Genomic DNA, 24,921 nt, shown 5'->3' on the forward strand with positions numbered 1-24,921 from the left:
CAAATACTCCGTCACCGACCGCGATAACCTGGTAAGAACGTACTCTGTAAACCAAAAACCCTTCTTAAACAACAAATTGTGCTAGTTGTTGAAACTTCTGAAAACTGTTGATTCTTCATTGTAGTTGAACAAGCACCTGACACAGAATGAGAAAGATCTGAGTATGTACAACCAAATGTTGGAGCAATATGATGTAAGTACAATATATACGTGTATGTTAATTTCTACTCCTTAGGGTAACTCCATACTCACACATTATGGGTTCAAAGTAGACATACTGTATTAATTTCCACTTGATATAGCTTAACATAATCAATGATCTTAGAAAATGTATGTGTTGCCACTTGTCAGACAGAAAGGTATAGGATCAATACTGATTTATTTTTAAAGCCTCGAATGCAAGAGATAGAGAAGAGGATGATGGAGAGAGGACAGCAGATGAAGATTCTGAAGGAGAAAATGAATCGCGTGGAAGACGAGGTCTTCCGTGACTTCTGTCTGATGTTGGGAGTCAGCAACATCAGGTATGGAAAATAAAGTACACAATAGTTAGCTGATTATCAAATGTGAACAAGCGGAACTATCGACTGTAGACATACATGTACATTTACTTGTGCCATCAGTTGGTTTAAGTTTAGTATCTAAGAATAGGTTTGATTAAGGCAGAAAAAGATGTGTCCGGTGTAATAATAAAAAATAAACAAAGATCGGTTTCCTGGGGGTAATTAGAACTGTTTGGGGGAATTTGCTGACCCTTAATTGCCATTAGAATGATTAAATAGATTTAAGAAAAACTTAAAAAGACAGTGATGGATAAATGAAGTAAATCTTTTTTCTGTTTAAGACAATTTGAAGAAAGAGAGTTGAGATCACAACAAGAGAGAGCCAAGAAAAGACTGGAGTTTGAAAACCAGAAGTTCCGGTTACAGAACCAGATAGAATTTGAGAGATCACGAGACACGATAGGTAATACAGAAGTTCCGGTTACAGAACCAGATAGAATTCGAGAGACTCAATAGGTAGTACAGAACCAGATTATATTTTAGAGATGGGTAATATAGAAGTCACTAGACACAATAGGTAATATAGAAGTTCAGGTTTGTTGGCTTTTTCTTGTTCAGGTTATATCTTTCACACTGTGGCCTGACTCAATTTGGAATTTTTTGGTTCTATACAAGTTATCTTTGACATTGTGAGGCCTAATTTATTTAGAATTTGATGGTTCTCTACAAATCATCTATCACACTGAGGCCTAACTCATTTTGGAATTTGATGGTTATATTATACAAGTCATCTTTCACATTGTGAGGCCTAGAACTACCAAACCTGGTCAACTGTTGCATCTTGGGTAAAGGTGTATCATGATCGAAATATAGATTACTGTGACCTCCTGTAATTATAATGGCTATGCATACTCAGATCATGTACTATTAGTTACACAGTTAGTTAGTGACCTGATATGGAAAAATACATGGTGTGAAAAGAAAACCCGTATCGCCTCGCCCGATACAGGTTTTCTTTTCACACCATGTATTTTTCCGTATCAGGTGACTAACTAACTGTAACGAATTTATCACATCGAAGACCTTTAACTGTGTGTGTGTGGGGGGGGGGGGGGGGGTCCATATCATACAACTTAGTAAAATGTCTTTCCTTTTGTTTAAGAATAATGCTGCAAGTCGAACCTGACAATAAATTACTCGCTCAAAATGGATTTTTCTCGCATGATACGGTTTTTTTCACTGCGTCATGTGACCAAGATCCGACCAATTATATTTCAACAATTTTGTCTGAGGGGTGATAAATACTCACACCATGTTCGGATCATATTTTGTACACCTTGAGGCCTAGGACCATCAAACCTGGTCAGTTGATGGGGGTTGGGGGGCCGGGTCATGAACCAAAAGTAGGTCTCTATGGCCTCATTTTGGAATTGCAAATGACATCATCACAGCCTGTGCTTCAAGTGTTCAAAAATGGATATGTAATGTAGTATGTAGTTGCAGACGAATGGATCATGTACTCTAGTTGTTCAATTTATTGGTTGGCAGGAGGAGAAAATGAAGTGGTACTTTAACCAACTAGAGGTTTGATTGCAGGCACTATTTGACTGACAGATGAAAGGTTTCAAATTGTTTTAGAAAAGGAATCTTAGTACAAATGATCACACTGGAAATAGAAAGTTCATAAATGTATATCAGAGAAAGGTACTGATTTTGGGTAATGACAGGATTCTGTTGATTTCAGCTAATGTTAGAAAATGGGAAGCATCTGTGAAGAATGATGAAAAGGAATTGGAAAAGGTGAAGAATGATGAATCAAGGCATATGAAGGTGAGAATTTTTTTGTAGAAAGAGAATTCAGGTGTCAGTCAGATTTCTGTTGGTTTGATCAAGTGACAAACCTAAGGTGGAAATTATACAAAGATGCAAATACTATCATGTATTATTGAATGATAGCTATCCACCAAAGTATGGTTTTTCAAATACGCCATAGAAATGAATCGATTAGCAAAGTATTATACATGGTATATGTATATAGAGTTTGGGGAAACTTTTTGTGAGGCTTAAAATAAAAATTGATTTGTTTGATGTACTCCGACCAACCCGTGAAATTTGCCCCGACCCAATCGTTTTTTCCACACTTCGAAATTTTAATTTTTTATTTTTTTTGCTCCCTGGAAAGTAAACATTCTTCGAATTAGTTTTAAACTTGATGACATTTTTTTGGACAAGTTGTTTTACAGAATTTTTGTTACACTGTATCAAAATGTTCTTTGGGCATCTTTCGGTTCTACTTTCACTTTGATAATGACCATTTGTTAATCTGGGAACTTTTCAAACACTTATCTATATGAATGATCAAGTATACCGCATCTCTGCTCCAAATTACCACATTATCTACCAAAAAGATAGAACAAGGAGCTACGAACTCCCCTGGGGGCCTACGTGGCCGAGTGGTTAGAGCATTGCGCTCAAAATCACACGGCCTCTCACCTCTGTCAGCGCGGGTTCGAATCCCGCTCGCGCCGGTAAGTGAGAAAGTTTCCCAGTTTACTTTCGGAAGGTCGGTGGTCTCTTCCCAGGTACATTGTACCTGGGTTCTCTCTTCCACCAATAAAAACTGGGCGCCATCATAAAACTGAAAAATTGTTGAGTGTGGCAGAAAACATCAAAATAAACAAACAAACGAACTCCCCTGTCGAGGCCTGATCGTATTTGTGTACAAAAGTTTGAAAGCCATGTTACTTAAATCAAAATCACGTGAGATAGTGCACCAAAATTATGGCGGACCACGAGTGCGTTCAAGTTGATGGTCTATATATATTTCTGAAAAAGCACGCATAAAATTTTGATATGGGATTATTTAAATGTTATGACGATTTAATAGGTAAAAGGCACTTTTACTTTGCTCTTAAACTGAGACACACGAATGGAACATGATCGTCACAACAAACTGAACGATGCGGAGAAGTCGGCATTAAAATTATAATATTGGGCAATATTAAAACTGATTGTAAATTGCCGTCATCATGTAATTCACTTGGATATTCATGGATCACGTTTAAGTGATTACTATTATGAATGTCAAACCACAAATAGAAGAATCAATTGGTGGTAATAAAAAGGGGTGTTAATTTATTATTAGTTAAACAACAGTTTGAGGTCCTCATCCGTGACGAATACAAAACGTCCTGAGAAAATTTCAGAAGACATTGGAAGATTTACGTGTATGATATACAATGTGTACAAAATGAATGTTCTAAACTCTATTCTGCCTGGCAGCGTTATGTGTTTAATAAAAACATCAGTAAATTTGTAAATCTGATTTTTATGACATTCAAAAAAAAAAAAAAATACCGACCTACCTACCCAACTTCAAAAATGTGGGTCGGAGTATATCAAACAAAAAAATTTTTAATGATGGCCTGAGATAAAGCTTCCAAAGAGTTGAGAGAGTACTGTATATGGCAAAGTGGATCTGGAGAATGGAATTTTATTGGCCAGCATAACTATGACCCAGAGTTGAATATGCATGCATGTATGTGTACATATGTAAGTGTTGGAAAGGAAGTAAAATAACATCCATTTCATGGTTTGTGAAAGAGAATAATGAAGTCCAAGTATATGTATTTACCTTGCATTAGAAATATTATCAAAGTTACGTACAATTCAGACATTGGTTATGTTTCACACTTTTGTTAAGGTTTAATAATTCTATTGTGATACTTAGATCATAGAAGAAGCTATGGACCAACAAGAAAAAGCCAAGAGACAAAGGTTAACATTCAAGTCACAGGTGGATGATTTTGAATCGGAAGTAAATGAGATTAAAAAGCGAATGAATAACCAACAAAAAGAAGTGGCCAATGCCCAGAAACAAATCACAATGGTGGAAACCAAACTGGAGCAAAAACGAGCTGATAGACACAGTCTGTTGAAAGCCTGCAAGGTAAGGTGCATGTTGTGTGTGTATGCTGGAGGAAATTACTGTGATAGTCACTCCAAATAAAATAAGACAGTCCCATGTTCTTACCCATAATTCTGCAGTGTGTGGTCCTTATTATTTTTATCTGGTGTATGTGTATAGTTAAAGTTATTCAGCCATTGTCTTCCTTTACAGATGGATGACATTCGGTTGCCAATGAAGTCAGGTACGATGGAGGATATTAGTCGTGAGGATGAGCCTTCCAGTCAGCCGGACGGTGGCAGTCAGTCCACCACAGACACGCCCCTGGACAGCATGAGTTCTCAGGGACAACGAGCGATATACGCCAAGGAGGCTCAGATCCAGATAGACTACAGCTCACTGGACGAGGACTATAAAGAGGTCAGTGAATGTAGAACAAATAAAACTGGGTTAATTAACTAGGTCACAGCTGAAAAGGGTAATTTAGATGTAGATTATCTGTGTAAAAATGAAAAGGAACAGTTAACTAACTTGGAAGGTCAACTACGTTTTATACAGAATTTCATATCCAAGTCTGCACACAGAAATATTTTCAAGTATCCAACACATTTTTTCCTTTGAAATGTCTTCTGTTAGAGTTACTCCCCTTGGTAAACAGTTTGTTTTTCACCTAACAAATAGCTGAGAAAGGAAACATTGATTTGTTAAGCAATTGTCAAGAGTAGTGGCAGTTAACAACCATTAAATGGGGAAAGCTCTTTGGTCTAAACATTTTTTCTCCAGGTCTTTTTATTTGCCATTTATGTAAATACATGTACTGTACGTGGCAGTGTTGAGCTGAAATATTTATGAACAGGTTTTTAAGTTGTTGTTTTTTTTTAAGATAGTGTAAATATGAAATTAATAGTTACATACCAGGTATTACCCATCACTTACACTAATGATTTGATGACATATGAAGTTCAGTCGCCTTGTTTTCATTCAGAAATTTGCCATTGGTGAATAATAGGGAAATTAACATTTCTAACTTTCTTCTTTCATTTGACAGATTGTTTTGCTTAACTGGTTTGTTGAATGTGCACATTTTATTTTGTAGTTGGATTCCCAAGATGATGTGAAAAAACAAACAGATGTCATGACGAAAGCTTTAAGTGATATGAATTCAAATCTAAATCGAATCAATGCTCCCAATATGAAAGCCATAGAAAAGTAAGTTTTTATACTAACATTGTTCTGATGAAAAAACTTAATCCCTCAGGACAAGTACCATTTGTCACCAACTACCAATCTACACAAAATGTGATGTTGACAAAAATAATGTCCCAGACATCTTATTTTATGCTGGTCATTGCTTCAGCTGACAAAACTTTATTTCTGAAAGTTACACTAGAGTTGGTTTAAACCTACATGTAGTTAAGAATGCATTAAGCATATTTTTGATTGGGGTGGTTTTTATGAGCTAACCTAATTTTGTATTGAGCCAAAAAAATAGAAAAGCAATGTGATACTGGTGTGGTCATGATAAAAGTTAGTACCAGTAAACCCCTGAAAGTCATAGTGAATATTCATGGTAATTATGTGAAATGTTTATGGGGAATATTCTTGGTGTGAAAGTAGTAAAATAATTGTGGATGTACAAAAGCCATGAAGTGCCTCTAAATCATATTCATATTGATTAATCTGTAGGAAAATAAATAATTTGTTACAGACTATATTTGCAGTAAATCAGGCATTATGGTTTGTATTTTTATTTTCAGAATTCAATTTTCGGTTGAAAAGAAATCGGATAATTAAAATCAAATTCAAACCCCCAAAAGGGAGATCAATATCTCTGGTTACAGACATTCTATGATTTTGAAGTTTCTTGACAACTTTTGATTATGTCGAGTGTGAAGTACGTGTAATAAAACCCATCTTGCTGTTGATGAAATAAATGTCAAACAATTGATGATAAGATGGCTGGTAACTGGACAATGTAGGAGTCGTTTGTTTAGCTGGCTAATTTTTCTTTAATTAATATATTGGATTCAAAGGAATGAAAAATGAAGTTTTGAAATGTGAAGTATGTGGGATTTTGAAGAAAATTTATTCTGATTACGTATATTTTGTTGTCTAGATTGGATGGTGTTAGAGAGAGGTTCCAGGAAACATCTGAGGAGTTTGAAAATGCCAGGAAGCGTGCCAAGAGGGCCAAACAAGCGTTCGAAAAAATCCGTAAAGAAAGATACGACAGATTCATGCACTGCTTTGAGCATGTATCCACACGGATTGATGAAATTTACAAGGTTTGATAACATGTACAAAGTTAGAGATAACAAATTGTGTTTCGGAACTCAAAATCTTGACTTTATTAAATGTTTTTCAATAAATACAAAGCTTTATTTCCTTCTAAAAGTTCAATTTTACAGAGGTGAATTTTTTTTTTTGCAGGCCTTGGCAAGGAACCAGAGTGCCCAGGCTTTCTTGGGACCGGAAAACCCAGAGGAGCCGTACTTAGATGGTGTTAATTACAACTGTGTGGCGCCCGGTAAACGGTTCCGACCCATGGACAACTTGTCTGGTGGAGAGAAGACTGTGGCAGCTCTAGCGTTACTGTTTTCAATTCACAGGTCAGTAATTCTACAGATATTGTATTACAAGTGATATGTACAGTATAACACACTTGTAACAACATGTCTATAACGAACTTATCTATAATGAACTTGTCTATAACGAACTTGTCTATAACTAACTTGTCTATAACTAACATGTCTATAACTAACTTGTCTATAACGAGTTCACACTTATTGCTAAGTTATATCTATTCACCCATGAGAGGAAAATAATGAAAATTTTATTGGATATAATGAACTATGGTTATTGTGAACTGTATTTCCCTGTAGGTTCACTAACCACGTCTTACTGTACATGGTTTGGTATAACAACAAATTCACATGGCATATGTTACATGTGGGCAAGGACATGTAGTCACATGTTTATCAATATTCAAATTACAAAAGTTTCTGAGAATTATAAGGTTTTTGATCGCTTTTCTCCTTTTTTCAGTTACCAGCCTGCCCCATTCTTTGTGTTAGATGAGATTGATGCTGCTTTAGATAACACGAATATTGGCAAGGTAATTAACTGACTTCATATCATATTGTAAACAAACGGGTACTTGTATATTGCACAGTGTCCAGGGTATGTATGATTTCCAACAGAGAGGTTGATGGGTATGAAATGTACACACAAAGCAGATATTGACTAGGTGACTCACTGAAATTTGAAAAGAAAAAAAAATATACATGGACATGTACAGTGTAGTTTTATTAAATGATACCTGTAGATACACTTGGTGTTCTGACATGGCTAATTGAAAGAATTAATTTTTGTTTTAGGTGGCCTCCTACATCTGCGAGCAATCCAGAACCTCATTTCAGTGCATTGTGATCTCGTTGAAGGAAGAGTTCTATAATAAATCAGATGCTCTCATTGGGATTTACCCAGAGGTATGAGTCGAACTCTTGAGACAATGTCTTCAAAAGGGACCAGTTAAATTCTTTTAATTTTTTATCCACAAACATTGTTTGGTGGTACACTGTCTGTTAAGGCAAATATGTGTGACCCATAACGTAGATACCTATATTTTTGTGTCGCCTGCGTTACACGCAGTGGCGACATATAGGGATCACTATCCGTCGTCCTGCGTCGTCACAAAAAATTTCTGTCACACTTTTCTCAAGAACCACATGGGGCAACTCCCTGATATTTGGCACAGAGCATCAGTGTGGCCAACTGTATTGTGTAAGACATTTTCGAATCTGTCGCTTATCAACTTCCTGTTTGCCGGGACTTAGAATTTTTTACAGCAAAAAATTTCTGTCACACTTTTCTCAAGAACCACATGGGGCAACTCCCTGATATTTGGCACAGAGCATCAGTGTGGCCAACTGTATTGTGTAAGACATTTTCGAATCTGTCGCTTATCAACTTCCTGTTTGCCGGGACTTAGAATTTTTTACAGCAAAAAAAATTTTTTGCTGAAGATTTTATTTTACGATTAACTCAAGGACAGTATTTTTATGTACAAAAGGACAGTATTTGTAATTCCCATACTGAAGGACAGTATATGTGATTTCAGAACAGCACTAATTATGATTTTTCTTGAGAAACAGTAAATTGGATATATAAAAAGACAACAAGACTAAGCAGTAAACCCAACAGATAATTACTTATGGTTATTGCCATTGTCTTGAAGAGCACAGTAACAGGTTGATACATATTTTCAAACATATGCTTTCATTCAGTCTACATTTAATAAATGTCTTAATTTCAAACAGATTCTCCCACAAATTCCATTGCATAATGTCTCATCTTTCAATTTCAATTAAGTTATCGTTAAAGAATGTTTAGTAATTCTCAAAACCTTTAAAAGGAGTATTAAACTGACAAAAACCATTTGAATAATTTACTTTTTCAACATTATACGTGATATATTACATATAGAATGAACTAGCAGGCGACACGTCTTCCGGGGAAGACTTAATACCGTGTACATAAAGATTATATATGTTCTGAAGGTGTGTCATGATTCATGCCCAAGATTATATGGACATGGTTACCATCTTCTGACTACACAGTATGTAGCAAAGATAAGATGGGCACATATAAGCCTAGTTATAGTCTTATATATAAACAAGGTCAAGGTCTCGAGAAGAAAACTACGAAATTATCTTCAGAACGGAAGGCGTTGGACTTATTGCACATGTTGCTTGAGACCTTTGAATGTGTTATAATCTTTATGACAATATCAAGTTTACAGAGTAAATGATTTTGACTACTGTTTTGCCTTGACTTTAACCAAGATCATTTATGGCAGGTCAAGGTCACAGGAATTGGAATTGTAGTGTGTTCCTTAATGCAGGGTTGTTTGAATGAATGTGACATCCAAATGTGCTGTGTATCATACATGTCTCCAGCATTATTACCCCCTCGTAATTCATTGTGAGAGGAGGTATAGAAACGGGGCCGTTCGTGTTTGGGGATGTGTGCGAGTGTGTAACACGGAGCTTGTAGATATTCTACAGCCACATTTTCTGCTTGATTGATTTAATACTTCTCAAGTATCTTTGTGAATTCTCTTGATTTTAAGGTTAAAGGTCAAGGTCATTACGAGACTTTATACAACAAGCTTGTAGACACATTGCAAGGGGATATGCCCCACCTTGCGGAGCTCTTGATACGAATGGTTGTTAGTCCTAAGGGGACGGGTCTAGTTGAAAGATGAAAAGAATACCATTTTTATTAGTCCATGGAAATTCAAATACTTGCATATCTAATGCATAGCAACTCATGGTTTTCTTCATTGTTTTCTTACAGCAAGGCGACTGTGTGATTAGCAATGTACTGACCCTTGACCTAAAACAATACCCAGAATCCCATCAAGATGAGGACGGATTTCAAGGGGTCCATCGATGATCTTAACAGCACTGGCTTTTATAACCCGAAAAGAAAACTCCGCAAATTTTTATAAGATTTAGTACTGGCAGCAGTGTGTGGAGAGCTTTTTGTAAGGTTACATATTGAATTCAAACATGTATTTTCATGGATATTTATATGAAAGTTCACTGTTGTAAATCTGGTGCAAGTTGTGTGATGAAAGAACATTTTACCATTTGAAAATATTGTAAATCTTCATTTTATGTTGTACACCAACTTTTAGTAAAATAATTAGACAGTTCGACCCATGATCTGAGAAGTTTATCATATATTACATTTTAGACTTGTTTTAAATATGTTGTGATATATATTGTAAAATAAATAGTAGTCATGACATTCATTAACATCTGTTCCATTTTTTAATTCCCATTAAAGGGAGAATTGTCAACACTCAACTGATTGAGTGCATCCCTTCAAAGGAGTTACTCAAAGAATCCAAAAGCAAATTCGTATATTATATAATTTATATTTACATAACATAGCATATGTACATACATGAATTTTTACAATTCAATTAAAATTTACACATGATGTTTATAATACAAAGTCATTTCTGTAAATCGCACAAGAAATTAAAAATATCACAGATTTTTTATGAAATGCAACTCCTCACAGTTTGGAATTCTAAACCTTAAATATTTTTTTTCAAACTGATGATTAAAGATTTCCTAAACATATAATTTTAATGTTGTTAAGCCCTGGACTGGACAGGCACTTGTTGACCATTGATGGCAGGACCATTGGGTTGTGTGAGCCGGTCATTTGCTTTGACTCGTAAGTGTTCAGCCATTCCTGGCAATCGAGAGAAATAGTTCCTAGCTAGCACATGTTTTTGTTGAACCTTCTGAATAAAAACGAGGCCGTAACCCTGCAAATAATGGAAACAATACATGCTAAACAAGTTATATAGGTGACATCCCATTACAACACTTGTATTCTATGTACACAATATTCATCATTCTTGATTTTCAACATACCAGTGGTTTGATGATGCTGGGTATGAATTATTTAAAAGATTCAGATTATTAATAGAATTTATATTTCTTTTCTAATGCAGTTTAGATGCATTAAAAAATATTGATAATTAGCTTGCAGTTTTCATTCCAATATTAACACTGGGAATGGGAACAAAATTTAAAATTTGTTGCAAATATAGCCCAGTACGTATGTAGTAAACAAGTTGAGAGAAGGGATTGAATGTTGAGACATACCTCCTCCAAATCAACAAGCCTTTCGTGGGCAGCAGCCTCGTCCTTGGTCAGGAGGATGCAGTTCCAGGGAGACCACTCTTGGTGTTTGTCCCAGCGGGACAGCGTCAGATCAAAGATGTCTTCCCAGGCACTCAAAATGCTCTGGCAACTCCAGATCTTCTCCACCAGGTATCGCAGATCCTGTTCCTGTAGTAGAGAAATACAAAGGGGTTCATTTAAAAGGCCGAAGGATTGTCTGATGGTGAAAGTAAATGTAGAATTGAGTCTCCTATCAAATAAAGTACTTACATCCTTATAAACGTAAACTGTGAATCATTATACATGTAAAGATTTTCTTACTACTGCTAACTTGCTAAGACAAAAACACTCTCTGGTTACATGTTTGTGTTGAAATACATTTCCAAGTCTGTATATCTGATTTCAATGAATACTAAACACTTCTTTCAGTTTTGCTACATTTGCTAGAGAGCATTGCTTACTATCTACCACAATTGCTGTTATAAAGTTCTACACATGTGGTGTGAATAATCTTACTTGTAGGAGGAATGCAATCCTAGAGCCATCTCCGTATCTCTCCTCTGCTCTTCGGAGCACCTTGAGCATGTAGGTATATGTGCTGAAATCCTGTCGGGTTCTTGCATCGTTGTCGATCTTCGTACATTTGTGGCACTTTCCGACAGTACGAGAGTTCGAGGAGAGGGCAAACTCGGTGGAGGGCAGGTACTGGTTGCAACTGGGACAGAAGTAGATGTTTTTGCAGAGGGAGGATGGATCTTGAGGCACCTAAAGGTGAAGCAAAAATGTAAAACAATTTTTTATAGTTTCATGTTTTTTGAAAATTTTAGAACTATCCCTATAGAGATTGAGAGTGCATGCACTAGAATTTTCCTTTTTATTACAGTAGTGGAATGATTTGATCAATAAAAAGTCTAAAATGGCTATCGATTATCGATCTCTTTGGGATTTCATCTTGCAATTAATTCCTATTTACTGTAACGTTATACAGCAAACTGCACATTGAGAAATGTATTGCACATTAATTGTTTGGATATACCTTGAGCAATTTGGCAGCTTCTGGGTTGAATGTAGGTGTCTTGATATACTGCAAGAACAGAGTAGATATTCTTTTTCTAAGGCCTTCCAGGTTCCCTTCCCGAACACCTCTCATTAACAAATCAGCCTCTCTATCAATCAGCTCGATGATTTCCTGAGTAAGCTTGCAGTCATGCTCCTTTTAAGAAAAGAAAGAAAAAAATGTCATAATTATTTGAAATAAACAATTTATAGCAGAGACTAAATATTAAGACCTTGGTCTGGTTTTTTAATAATATATTTTGGTAATTTCATGAGAAATGAGTTTTGCATATTCAAATTTTCGAGCCATCCCTGCTGAATTTCAATTCCTTGGGATTGCATATATATAAATTTTCATTGAATAACGAGTTATTCCTCCAAAGTGAACAGTTCTGCCTGCACCTTTACTGTGTGAAGGTCGTTAGAATGCCCAGTCCTTACTGTGTGTTTGAAGGTCACTAGAACATTCAGTCTTTACATTTGTAGTATGTTTGAGGGTCAATAAAACGTCCAGTCTTTACCTTTACAGTATGTTTGAGGGTCAATAAAACGTCCAGTCTTTCGTCCTGGGTCAGGTATTTCATGTTGATACTGTTGTAGATGTCCCTCAACTCCTTCGCTCGTATTGTGTAGGGAGTATCCATTTCAGTAGTCTTCCCATCATGCCCTTTCCACTTCTTAGGGGCTGCAGCCTGAAAACCAATAAGAATAGTACATGTGGTGTGACATATTCCAAGGGAAATAACTCCCACACTGTTATCAAATGAAATCTGAAATTATTGTTCCATCTTCTTTACAAAAACTTACTGAGAGACATACATATATAAGTGTAGATATACAGTTTTTTCTGTGACAATATATGAAAAATTTAAATTGTTCTTGTCATCTGAAAGTACTGAGCATTTCCCGTCTGATTTCTATGTCCTGCTGACCTTGCTTAGGAAGGCTTGGATGCGTTTGTCCTTGTTTTCAGTGTCTGCCTCTAGTTTGTGTCGACCGATGGCAGAGATCAGCTGGGTCTCTTGGTCCAGCAGCATACACAGTGCAGCTTTTCTCTCGGCACCATCGGCTGTTCCATTTATCCTCTCCAGCTCTTCCTGTCTCCATTCTGAAATAGTGATTGGGAAGAATTGAAAAATATATTATTTTTCATTATCATTGAATCAGGCAACAAAACTACAAACTTCATACATTTTCAAGCACACAGAAATATCAGTATTTCCACATGCGCAGCATCAGCACTTACTCTCCAATGCATGATAAAGTAAATCGAAATCCTCCTTTGATTTGGGGTTCATCCTCCTCTCAAATTCTTTCTTGATCCTCTCCTCTTTTTCTTTCTTCTTTTTAAGTTCTTGTTGTCTCTCCCATTCCAAACGTTGAACTTTGTCATCTTTTAATTTTTCAACATATCTTTTTGCTAACCACCTCCTATGGTATTTTTGAATTATGATAACCTAAAAATAGCAACAGTTTGTTGAATATATTATTTGATACAGAAATGTTCCAAAAATGAAACAAATAATGGAAGCAGAAGTTAATTTGCATAATTGTTAAAAAATTATTGATATACATATACTTATATTCCATACATCACAGTAACATTTTATAAAAGTCTATAAATTACAGTATGTCTGCATCCTGTGAAATTATTTGTAGATTTGAAAACCTTTGTTACATTGTAGAGAACTCACTTTTCTGAGAATCATGCCATGATACTCGTCTGCAGTGGTATATTTCCCAGGCACCATGAGTTTATCCTCCATATTGGACACAAAAACCCCAATTCCAGTCATCTGTGTAGACGTGTCATTTGTCGTCTGCTGAACACGATGTCTCTGTTGCACTGTCTGGGTGTCACGACAGTTCTTAGGGACTTGAGATGGTGGTGGCTGCTTTTTGACGGTCTGGGCTGTGGCATGATGATACAGGACCCCGGTCTTCTTGTGGCGGTAGCCCCCCAAATATGGCTTCTTTCTCGTGGCTCTCTCTATCTCCACCACCACGTCCTTTGATTGATTTTCATCTGTAATTGTGGAGACATTCATTAGTATTTCTCACTAGTTGTACTTTTCAATTGAATTTAGTTTTTGTGAAATTTAATCTAGAATGGGTCTTAACACTGGACTTGTACAATTAAAACCAAAAAAATTTAAAAAAAGATGCACTTCCAAAATACCTTAGAATTCTTTTGACTACCACTAAAATGGTTTAAATATAGGTTCTCCAATTTTTCCAAAATATCATAAAGCTTGTTTACTTCTATTGATTTAATTTACACAACCATACTTTGGTGATTCAAATCTGTCCTGATGTAATGTCTCTTAATAGCTCACCTGTTTGTACGCGGACAGTTATCACATCAGGCATGTGGTACTCCTGTCGTGGCCGATAAGTCTTGATTGGGGTGTTTACTGGATCAGCAGACTGCATCTCCAACTGGACTGTCCCATTTGGGCCCACCCCTAGTTCTGCTAGGGTAGTGTTATCTTCTACAGCCTTTCCTACAGTTGTACATGAAATCTTTCTCAGAATTTAGAGATCATTTCTTAATCAAAAATATGATAATCAAAATTTGTCAGTCAGTATCAATTTGGGAGAATATTGAAAATGTTATTTATACCATTGACTAAAACATTAACATACCTAGTAATTTGGGATATACAAATGGTTTGAATAATTTATGTCTACATATATTAAATTTCTACAACAGAATGATACTATCCTGTACTGATGTCAATTTTCATGTAATGTCAAAATACAAATTCATCAAAATGGTGTTGGCAAAGAGAACTATGAAAATATTACCATCAAACATCAGGAGTATGAGGTTCATGGACATTTTGAGTTCCTGTGAGAAGTGGTCCTTAAGCTGCAGTAAAGTCTGACCAAGAGTACAGGCCAAGGTCACTACCTGACCACTTGGCATCAGTACAATCTTCACTAAAAAAAAATGAAATCCTTATGATTAATGGAAACATTAACATTTGCAATATGAGCTATATACTTTATAACACTTTGAAAAAAAAATTTCTTTCAAATTTTTAATATGATTATGAGATCTTTAGTTTATTTAGGTACATGTACTGACATACCATTGTCTGCCTGTAAATCACAGAAAGAGTATGATGTCTTGCTTACCTGTAGCGGTGGCCTCCAGATTGGCAGTTGTCCTGGGGGTACTGGCATGGGGGTCAGTCTCATGTCCTTCCCCCGTTTCTTCTGTGCCCATTCCTGTAGTCTGGGTTGGCTGGGGAGTTGGGGCAGGGGCGGGCTACAATAATAATGACCCATTTACAAAGTTTTCTTGATGGATAACAATAGTAGCTTTGTACTTTGAATTTTAAGGATCTTATTCTCAAAAAGACACCATCTATTGAATTGCAGGGAAAATTTATTAGAATGCCTTTTTCTGAAGACTTTAAAGAAATTTGAGAAGTATTCAAATAATGACAAAATGGGTATAGATGATAGCATTATTTGTACTTACCTGTATGGTATCTTCCCTTGGCTGTTCTTTTTCTGTCTTCTCAGCTTCCACTGCTGGAGTTTCCTCCTTTGGTTTTTCTTCAGGTTTATCTCCCTCAGGTACAGCATCTTTTGTTTCCTCTTTTGTTTCTAATAGTGATAAATAAGAGAGTTAATGAAAAATATTTTACAAAATGTCTGTCTTTTACTTCCAAATTCTCGATTTCATTCAATTATGAAAAGCATTCCAACACTTGTTTCCAGAACTGGTTTACCTTGAGAAACCTCTTGTTTTACTTCCTCTTTGACTTCTTCCTTTGGCTCTTCTTTTACTTCTTCCTTAACTTCCTCTTTAGCTTCCTCTTTGGGCTCTTCCTTAGCTTCCTCTTTGGGCTCTTCCTTTGCTTCCTCCTTGGGTTCCTCCTTGACTTCTTCTTTGGGTTCTTCCTTTACTTCATCTTTGGGCTCTTCCTTGGCTTCTTTGGGCTCTTCCTTAGCTTCTTCTTTGGGTTCTTCTTTTACTTCCTCTTTGGGTTCTTCCTTTACTTCTTCTTTGGGCTCTTCCTTTACTTCCTCCTTCTCTTTGTTTTCTGTTGTCTCCTTTGCTTCTTCTGTAAACATTAATACTGGTTGATAAATAAATATATTTTGAATTGCATGCAAAGCCTCACAAAAGTGTATGTCAAATAGAGCTATTAACCATGATAAAGTGCAGTTTTGGGTTTTCAAACTAATAGAAATTTTCCAACTTTTAACTCAAAACATTTTTGGAAGTGAGCCATGAGATACTGGTAGGTGAATGCATGAGCAAATGCACCTGGACAATACCTCTGATCTTTAGACTTCAGTTTTTCAACAGAATTTTTTATTTTATATTTATTGATCTATTGATAGTAAACCAATGGATAACATGACACAGTATGAAATGTTTTACCCGCTGGAGGTGCAGCTATTGTTTCTTGAGAGGTCTGTTCCACTGGCTCTGTCTTTTCTGGAGCTGCTGGGACGGCAGCTGGTGGGGGAGCGGTTTCTTTTGTCTCCTCTGCAGTTTCAGGAGCCCCTTGTTTTGTTTCCTCTTTTACATCTGTGACGGGGGCAGGAGTTTGTTCCTCTGAAGGTTTCTCTTCAGCTATTTCTGTTTTCTTTTCTTCATCTGCCATGATGTTATTTAGGCAGCCTGCAAAATTTAAGAAAGAAGAAAAAATACACTACTACAAAGAGCTAAGGTGAGGGGGGTCAATGTGGTGCTGAACTACAGAAACTGTTAATAATCATATCAAATATAATCAATGCACACAAGTGTATAATAACAGTTAATAGATTTACACTATTTTTTAACTATTGCATTCTACATATTCAATATTGGTCAAGCTGTTGAGGTTGAAATAATTTCATTCAGCAGTGCAGTTCCTCTGATTATATTCATGCATTGCTTTAATCGTGGCAAGATCTGATTCTATTTGCATTGAAAACATTACTGTATAAACTCTTTATTATCAGATTGACAAGCAATTCAGCAATATAGGCTTTGTAAAAGTATTCATTCCTGCATCTTATTATCATTTCATGAAAAATATCCCCAATATCAATATGGCACCTGCATGTAAGCATAATTTTATCAAGTATGTATTTGATAACGCTTCATATATACATGTTGAACGTTTTTTCTGCAAGGCATGGCATGCACTTTACAAATGTAACAGTACTTGTAGGAAAAAACCGGTAAAATAACTGAACATATCGCTAACTTACCGTTTACAGTATATCCCGTACTTAGATTACTGATCCGCCATTGAGGTTGTTTTCATGACGTCTTGGTTACCGAAAAGGAGCCGAGAAGTGAAACAACGCGCCTTTCCATTGGATATTTTTTTGCGTTCGTCCAATGCAATGATTCGTAATAATTGCTTATGGACGTTTACGGAGGAGAACTTCGACTGGCCCATAACAACACACATACAATAATATAGTTGAGGAAAATCTTCACATTTTCAAGAAAAATGTGATGAAAATATTGAGAATTAGTTTTTACAACAGTGAAAGATTCAAAGGAGTATATTGAAGTATTTACTAGAAGGGTAAGCGGTGAGAATTATTGAAGTTTCCATGCGATCATGGAAGTTGCTGTTGACTATGCATAAATAAGTCCCAGACATGCAATGGCGGTTTATTACTCGTCATTTGTTATTTCCATGTGATATTTACAAAGAGATCAACAGGTCTTTATAAAAAAAAATTAAGAATGTATATATTATGTATATATATATGTATATATTTCGATGCAGTTTTAGTTTATGAATAACCAATATTCATGCCCAATGTCATAATTAACCGGTCTCAAAATATTACATTACTGTACTGTACATATTCTCATGTTGGACCAATTCATATTTCTTGCATTTTCACAGAGCACGAAACAAACAGTTTATAAACACTGAATATTTTCGATATTTGAGGTTATGTATCCGTAATGCTCAATGATCAGTCCTTTTCTGTTAGGTAATAATTGCTGGAAGGTTGCCATGTATTATAGGGTTACCTAATGCAATTCATTCAAATTCTTAACAACTGAACAAGTTTGTAATTGTTGCTTTATTGATACCGTAAAAAAGAAATAGAATATTGCAGGTGCACCATGTCATCCATTCAAAATGTTGTTTGTGATACATACACTGTTAGACTGAATCTCTTTATCTATTTTTTTTGATAATCTGAAATCATGATTTTGTTTTCTAATTCCAGATGGCCACTGTACCACAGGTAAATGGTCATCAGGCCACAAACGGAGTTGTTAATGGGGGGTCACCAAGGTCAAATGGAACCATGAATGGAGACACCCCTAGAAGTCGTGGGAAGACCGGAGGAGTTGGACCTGAGGGGTATCCTCGTCTTCCTCCAATAAGCAAACCAAGTATCAGAACTGACGACCCGTACGCTAACAGCAAGCTCATGACGTTCAGACTCGCTAATCACAAGCAAGCCATGTTGATGAAGATCTTGTAAGTTTTCGGGATTCTTTTTTAAACCTTGGTGTATTTGTTTGATAAAAATAATGGCAAAAGTGGTTAGATATTTTAAAACTTCCTTGCAGTGGAAAGGTTATTTATGATATTACATGTATTTTACTAGTTATGTTATTTTTGACTAATAGAAAAAAATTCTTGTTCTCGCAGACATGATCAAGCAGCTAAAGACATCTTAGATACAGAAGAATACTGTGAGAAGAATCACGGTACTCCATCGAACCCCGACTACCCAGAAGAGGTAGGGACATTTCTTTTTATTCCTTTATTTCTAAAATCAGCGACAGCATAGGCTGGCAGAATGGTTTCTAAGTTATTTAGATATATTCATGTCAAATGCTACAAACTGCACAATTGATGATATGTTATAAGTGCATGCGTAAATATATATATATATATTCTACAGACAAGTCGTCGAAGTGAAATTTTGGTCAGTAGATTTGTGATCTAAAATCATATTTTAAAAATGTACAAACAAATTAATTATTAATTAAAAGGTATACTGAACATCTAATTTCGAATGCATGAGGGTGTGGAAATTAAATATTAATGATGATGTGTAGTAGTAATTACTATGGTGAGTAATTACATAAAATGTAATATATCTAAATTTACACTATCTATTAATGATTTAATCTGAATTATCTTTTGCATGATTAAGATCATGTAGACCATAACTAACATAACATGATTTTTATTACATTATTGAGAAAATGTTGATATTCCTTAACATGATTGTTGCTTTATATGTAATATGCACGTTGCAAATCTTCGTTACAGATGATGAGTAAGGACCGCAGGATAAGGGTAGGTAACTCCTTATAGAGGTCACTATCTATTACACAGCTCTACTTAACATGTCATTTACCAACTGGAGGTCAATATGGACACCATATCTTTCAGAACTAGGACTGTAAGCTAGCTAAGGATATTTTCGCCCATTTTCTTTTCGGTCTCTTGTCTATTCAAGGCAAATTTGAAATGGGGCTAATATCAGGTGGCATATTTATCCATATTGTTTATTTTCAAAAATCACAAGGCAGATTTAATCAAATATGGGTAAAGTGAATATCATTCTGTTGAAATGACAGGTCAGGCCTGCAATCTTATGTATTATTTAACAATGTTTTATTGAAGCTATGCTGTTTCAATGTATTTTATTTCTTGATAAAAACCCAGACATACTCATATAAGATTTGAATGAGTTGAATTACAATATATGGATTTAAGAAACAAATGCCCTTGTTTATATTATGAGGGATCCATAACACAAACAATTGTACTATACTTTTATGAATATTCCCAGCTTAGATATACAGGAAAATTCTTTTAAAAATCTCCCTCTCAAGAACCACAAGGATACTATTTGACAAATCAGTATGCAAGCATTCCTGTAATATTTAGGGAAGAATATGTTATTTGTGTGTTACTTTTCTGTGACAATATTTCCTGTCATAATCTTTTTGTTTCAAAAATAGCCCACCATCTAAATCATTTGTCCACTTCAACATTTTGTACATAGTCCTCATTTTTTTCTACTTACAGTAAACATGTCTAGATATAAGATATGACAGTAAGTTTTGTATATCATACTTGCACTGTATCAGAATGTTTCAAAAGATAAAGGCCCGGTTACATAAAAATCTAAAAATATGACAATGGTTTTCTAGTCAATGCATATATTATGAATAGATATAAAATGTGAATCTCTTTTGAATATGGGAATTTTATTTTCGTGTAAAGGGTACCTCAATAAAACAATTTTGTATATATAATGTAAACAAATACATGTAGTGGTAAAACAAAATGAATGTTATTGATGAGTGCCAAGACAAGGTCATGGAAATAAGTATCATAAAATAGAATTGATTGTTTACAAGTACATGTATCTCTCTCTCTCTCTCTCTCTCTCTCTCTCTCTCTCTCTCTCTCTCTCTCTCTCTTATGTTTTGAAAATCACTTAAAATTTAATTTGAATTACAAACTGATGAATCTATGCAAAGTATACAAAATGTAGAACACATTTTTGCACATTGCCAAATACAGTTCTAGGTATTATTTTATAAACACTGAAAATGCAGTAACTGTTTTACAATGCATAATACAATCAGCTGTCCTACCCAGCATTTAAACCATGTGGAATATAGCCAATATTTCAACCTCATGCAAACTGGAAAACATCCAAAATGACTCACAAGAAACAGTCAGGCTGCATTAGAAGACTTCTCTGTTATTTATTATTAATCTGGTCCCATTAAAAAAATTAATCAGTGGAATTTCTAGTACGAATTTCCCCCTTTTTTATGTTCATGACTTTTGCAATGATACATATATTAGAAAAAATGATAGGGACTTATGAGTAAGGAATTTAAATAACTTGATTAAAATCAGTTGTAGATTAACCTTTTGATCCTACTTATATGATGTAATACAAGCAAGCTTTATCCATATTATCTTCTCCTAGCACATATACATATCTAAGTGTTTCTTCACAAAGTACTAGGTATTAGAAGTGAAATTTGCAGGTCTTTTTGATGAAAGACCTTGAAAAACTGAGGTCCCATCTTACTGGAGGCATTAAACTTCATATTGATAAAGAAACCTTATTCCTAAATAGCACAGTGTTTAACATAGGCCTAGATTTGTGAAACTTTGCCTAAAGCTGTTGATGTATAATCAACATGAATAAAAATATTCTTGATTGGATGTAAAACAACAACTAATTACATTTTAAGCAGAATCCACTCTAACTTATGTCAAAATGTACATGCTTTTATGAAATATCAACAGATACAAATTATAGTATCATTGAAGTTGGTATATTTAAGAATATATTGAAGATTTCTGTGTGTACATTTATGTTGGTATAAAGCTTTGAAATCCAGGATATCATTTATGATCATGATGATTAAACCCTCTGCATGTTATCAGACTTAGAATATATTTCCTTCACAACATTCTGTTTTTAAGGGTATCTGACAAACACAGTAATTATATGACATATTGAGACCCCCTATTTTTATCTCACAACATTCATAATTGATTGTCTTTTCGTGTTACACAGCTGAACTACCAATATCTGAAGAAGTGTGTGGAGGCAGGGCCCGTAACTCCTGTTCAGCAACACTGGAGTGACAATATTCTACAGATGGTCCCCGAGAAACTGCAGCAGAATCCTGCTTTACAGGCATCTATCAGGGACCTGTTTGCTGAAGTCAAGGGGGATTACAACTCCAGCATGAAAAAATCAATGGGTAAAATGTTAGATATTGTATGTTAGGATGGCTCAATACGTGTAGTCAAATTCTCGTCCTTCATCAGAATTCAAAATGGTATTTTTTAATTAGAAATTTATTAGTATTTTATGATGTATGAACTGATGGACCTAGATAAAATTTTTAGATTTATTTTTCAAACAATGCATTGTGAAAAAATGTTTGCTACTTTTATAACATTTGTGACAAATTCAAAGGTGCAACCTACTGATTTGCAGTTCAGTGATATAACCATTGAGATGCAGAATTAGACATGCAGTTTTGCCTTGATATATCATGTTGTGATGTACTGTACAAATAGAAATGTCAAATGGTGTTGACACACCTCATCAGCATCAGAACTAATAGAAAGATTTACTTGTTTCTTAAATGTGTTGATGTGGGAGTTGATAGACAGTGTAAGTTCAAATTCAGTTTGATATCCTGGAGTATCTGCAGAATAAAATGAATGATTTAATTTTTTTTAATGCAGTGCAACATGTACTGATAAAACCAGAAGTGAAAGGTTTAGACAATGAAGTAGCTGGACCCCCACCCTCAGAACCAAGGTAGGTCTCACCATAAGGTGTACAGTCTTACTTATTATTGTTATATCTAACAATTATTTTACATTTAGCATTGTTTATGCATAGTGATTTTACAATAACAGTTTAAAGCATTGCAAGTATTTTCAAGAATGAAGTACAAGTTTGCAAATTGTTGAGAGAGAGAGAGAGAGAGACAGAGAGAGAGAGAGAGAGAGTTAGAGAGAGAGAGAGAGATATTTAAAACAAGTCCATTTGAATATCAAATAAGCATGTTTAATATCTTTAGAACTTCATATAATTTTGTTGAGAGAGAGATATTGAGATTTAAGATATGTCCATTTATATCAAATAAGCATGGTTGATATCTTCAGCACTTCATATATTTTTCAGTAAAATTTTTATTTCTTTTACCAATTTTGAATCATAATGTATTTATATTTTTTTCACCAAATATTTTTGTGACACATGCTCACATGTTTTAAAACAGCAAATATGTATAGAATGGGCAGCACTTCCAGTTTATGTTAATGTTACACACTGTTTATTGCAAGGCTTACATTTCTACAAAAGAAGTAAGTTATGTGATTCGTTCAACCAGATCCTTGAACTTTCAGACTTGAGTTCAACTTTCATTTCAACTGGATGTTTTTTTGTTTTCCTTCAAGTCCTTCCTCTATAGTGTGTCTCGTCACCCTCTTTCTATCAGTTTCACTCAAATTGCATGATTGATATTGAATGAATATAGTGGAGTAATTTCAGTGTCTTTTATTTTGCAGTCATCTCGTCTCAAACATCCATTTTGTAGAATTAGTACGTGTTTCTGTGTAGTATACTTAGAGAAATACAAAGAGTAAACTAAAACTGTGCATGAACAGGCCAATAACATGATGTCACAGTCAATGTCTGCATTGTTTGAAAACAAAGAACTAATTATGTATCACAAAGACAGATATAGGAAGTATGATTTAAACAATACAAGAATATTCATGAGCATCAATAGATAAACTGTCTGTGATTCCAACCCAGATTATTGAACTCTGTTTTATATATATATCACCACAATGTTGAAATTTGAAGACCCAAGAAAAAAAGAGAATAGATTTGCTATGCTGTTGCAGACTAAGTTGGTTATATCGGAGAGAGATTGGAGGATAATGATTCGTTTGTTGTTGTATATCATTAACACAATCATTATGTCAATAAGCACACCTCCCTGTCTTGTAGTGGTCTGGACTACTCCCGCCCCTGGCATGATAGTTACGTGGCAGCGAGACAAATCATCAGGGACAATCTACACACCCTCCACCCCTCCATGCAGACTGTTCTCAAGATGTGCCAGGCTACTCTGGGAAACATGATCCTAGTGGACTGCTCAAACTTCAGGTAGGCAGACAGTTTTATAAAGTGGCAAGTTACAGTTATTTTCGAACCTTCCAAAATCAATGGTGCCAGCTTTTGTGGATAGCTCAAATTTTACAACTTAATTCAGATTTGAATTTTTATGGAGAACTGTTTCATTATTTGAAATACATTGTTAGTTAAATTATGATAGATATTGTTTTTGTTAAAATAAAATTCTTAGTCTGGACACGGTAAAATTCTGTGACCTCACTTGGACAATACTCTACGCGTTTTATTATGGCATTTGAGCTGGTGATGCTGGATGCAATAATAGCATGCAAGGCATTTATAAACAGAATTATATTATTCGTTAGACAGTGTATTTTGTATTTTCACATCTTAAACAAAGTTATTAACGGAAGAAAGACTCGTGTATGTTGTATGTATATTAATTGCACTGAAGATCATTGCTTAGCAATCTTTGACAATCTCTGAAATCAACATCAAAAAAAGAAAACGAAAACTTTAAGTCAATGAGGTCGATGGATCATTTCCAATAGTATTTTTTTAAAGCAATTTAATAGACAGTATATATATTGTAAAGTTTGTGTTTAACGTACATTGCTCATTCATTTTAAGTATGGGAGAGACAACACTATATGATTTTGAAAGGCACAAAAATATTTTGATATAAGTTATATTACCACTTTTAAGAATTTGTAACGAGTATTCAATATAAGTCCTTGAAATATCAAATATTAAAAAGATTTAACAAGATGTCAAAAGAATAAATTTATAAGTTTGTGAAATATGTGGGTATTTAACAAGAAAACAAACGTGAATAAAATTTTCTAATTTCAGAGCTAATGGACCAGTAGAGTTTGAGTCTTTTAAGAACACTATTATCTTGGATCTTGAGAAGACAGAGGATAAATTGAACAATAGCTGGTTTCCGGGGATTATCAATGTGTTTGCTGATAAAAATTCCTTTGTTTCACCTAAAGCCGAGAAGCTGGATTCCTTTTTTGAATGTGTAACCACACTGATCTCAAACCAGGTATATTCTGGCTTCTTTCATGGACATTGCTAAAATATAATAAATTCATTTGTTCCA

The 24,921-nt window shown here is 34.9% G+C and overlaps 3 protein-coding genes across 7 annotated transcripts in view; 2 read left to right on the forward strand and 1 right to left on the reverse strand.

Annotated features, from left to right (window-relative positions):
- Positions 1-10,232, forward strand: part of LOC125654268 (structural maintenance of chromosomes protein 1A-like) — a 19,399-nt gene extending 9,167 nt beyond the window's left edge. The window contains exons 15-27 of the mRNA XM_048884125.2: positions 1-31; positions 125-193; positions 391-524; positions 845-966; positions 2,248-2,333; positions 4,234-4,452; positions 4,624-4,830; positions 5,507-5,619; positions 6,527-6,695; positions 6,841-7,019; positions 7,456-7,525; positions 7,788-7,898; positions 9,769-10,232. The exon at positions 1-31 is cut by the window's left edge and continues 165 nt beyond it. Coding sequence (XP_048740082.1) covers positions 1-31; positions 125-193; positions 391-524; positions 845-966; positions 2,248-2,333; positions 4,234-4,452; positions 4,624-4,830; positions 5,507-5,619; positions 6,527-6,695; positions 6,841-7,019; positions 7,456-7,525; positions 7,788-7,898; positions 9,769-9,867 — 1,609 coding nt within the window. The 3' untranslated portion in view covers positions 9,868-10,232. The remainder of the gene's footprint in view (positions 32-124; positions 194-390; positions 525-844; positions 967-2,247; positions 2,334-4,233; positions 4,453-4,623; positions 4,831-5,506; positions 5,620-6,526; positions 6,696-6,840; positions 7,020-7,455; positions 7,526-7,787; positions 7,899-9,768) is intronic.
- A 105-nt stretch (positions 10,233-10,337) lies between these two features.
- LOC125654269 (IQ and ubiquitin-like domain-containing protein) lies at positions 10,338-17,492 on the reverse strand. Its single transcript, XM_048884126.2, has 15 exons — positions 17,394-17,492; positions 16,576-16,818; positions 15,917-16,252; positions 15,664-15,791; positions 15,315-15,447; positions 14,982-15,116; positions 14,510-14,677; positions 13,868-14,199; positions 13,420-13,630; positions 13,106-13,281; positions 12,695-12,865; positions 12,154-12,330; positions 11,634-11,882; positions 11,100-11,285; positions 10,338-10,756 (listed from the first exon to the last, which is right to left on the reverse strand). The coding sequence occupies exons 2-15, from the start codon at positions 16,799-16,801 to the stop codon at positions 10,580-10,582; spliced, it is 2,805 nt and encodes a 934-aa protein (XP_048740083.2). The 5' UTR covers positions 16,802-16,818; positions 17,394-17,492; the 3' UTR covers positions 10,338-10,579.
- Positions 17,493-17,563: 71 nt separating this feature from the next.
- LOC125654306 (dynein axonemal heavy chain 12-like) overlaps positions 17,564-24,921 on the forward strand; it is a 44,706-nt gene continuing 37,348 nt past the window's right edge. For 2 of the 5 annotated variants that reach the window (XM_048884182.2, XM_048884184.2), the window contains exons 1-9: positions 17,567-17,719; positions 18,384-18,640; positions 18,815-18,905; positions 19,445-19,471; positions 21,729-21,918; positions 22,412-22,487; positions 23,018-23,038; positions 23,691-23,849; positions 24,669-24,864. In XM_048884182.2, the coding sequence (XP_048740139.2) occupies positions 18,384-18,640; positions 18,815-18,905; positions 19,445-19,471; positions 21,729-21,918; positions 22,412-22,487; positions 23,018-23,038; positions 23,691-23,849; positions 24,669-24,864 (1,017 nt within the window). In that variant the 5' untranslated portion in view covers positions 17,567-17,719. Of the gene's footprint in view, positions 17,720-18,383; positions 18,641-18,814; positions 18,906-19,444; positions 19,472-21,728; positions 21,919-22,411; positions 22,488-23,017; positions 23,039-23,690; positions 23,850-24,668; positions 24,865-24,921 lie in introns of all 5 variants that reach the window. The other 3 variants (XM_048884180.2, XM_048884185.2, XM_048884183.2) reach the window with 3 other exon arrangements.

The sequence above is a fragment of the Ostrea edulis genome, chromosome 7 (genome assembly GCF_947568905.1).
Source record: "Ostrea edulis chromosome 7, xbOstEdul1.1, whole genome shotgun sequence".
NCBI classification, from domain to species: Eukaryota; Metazoa; Mollusca; class Bivalvia; order Ostreida; family Ostreidae; genus Ostrea; species Ostrea edulis.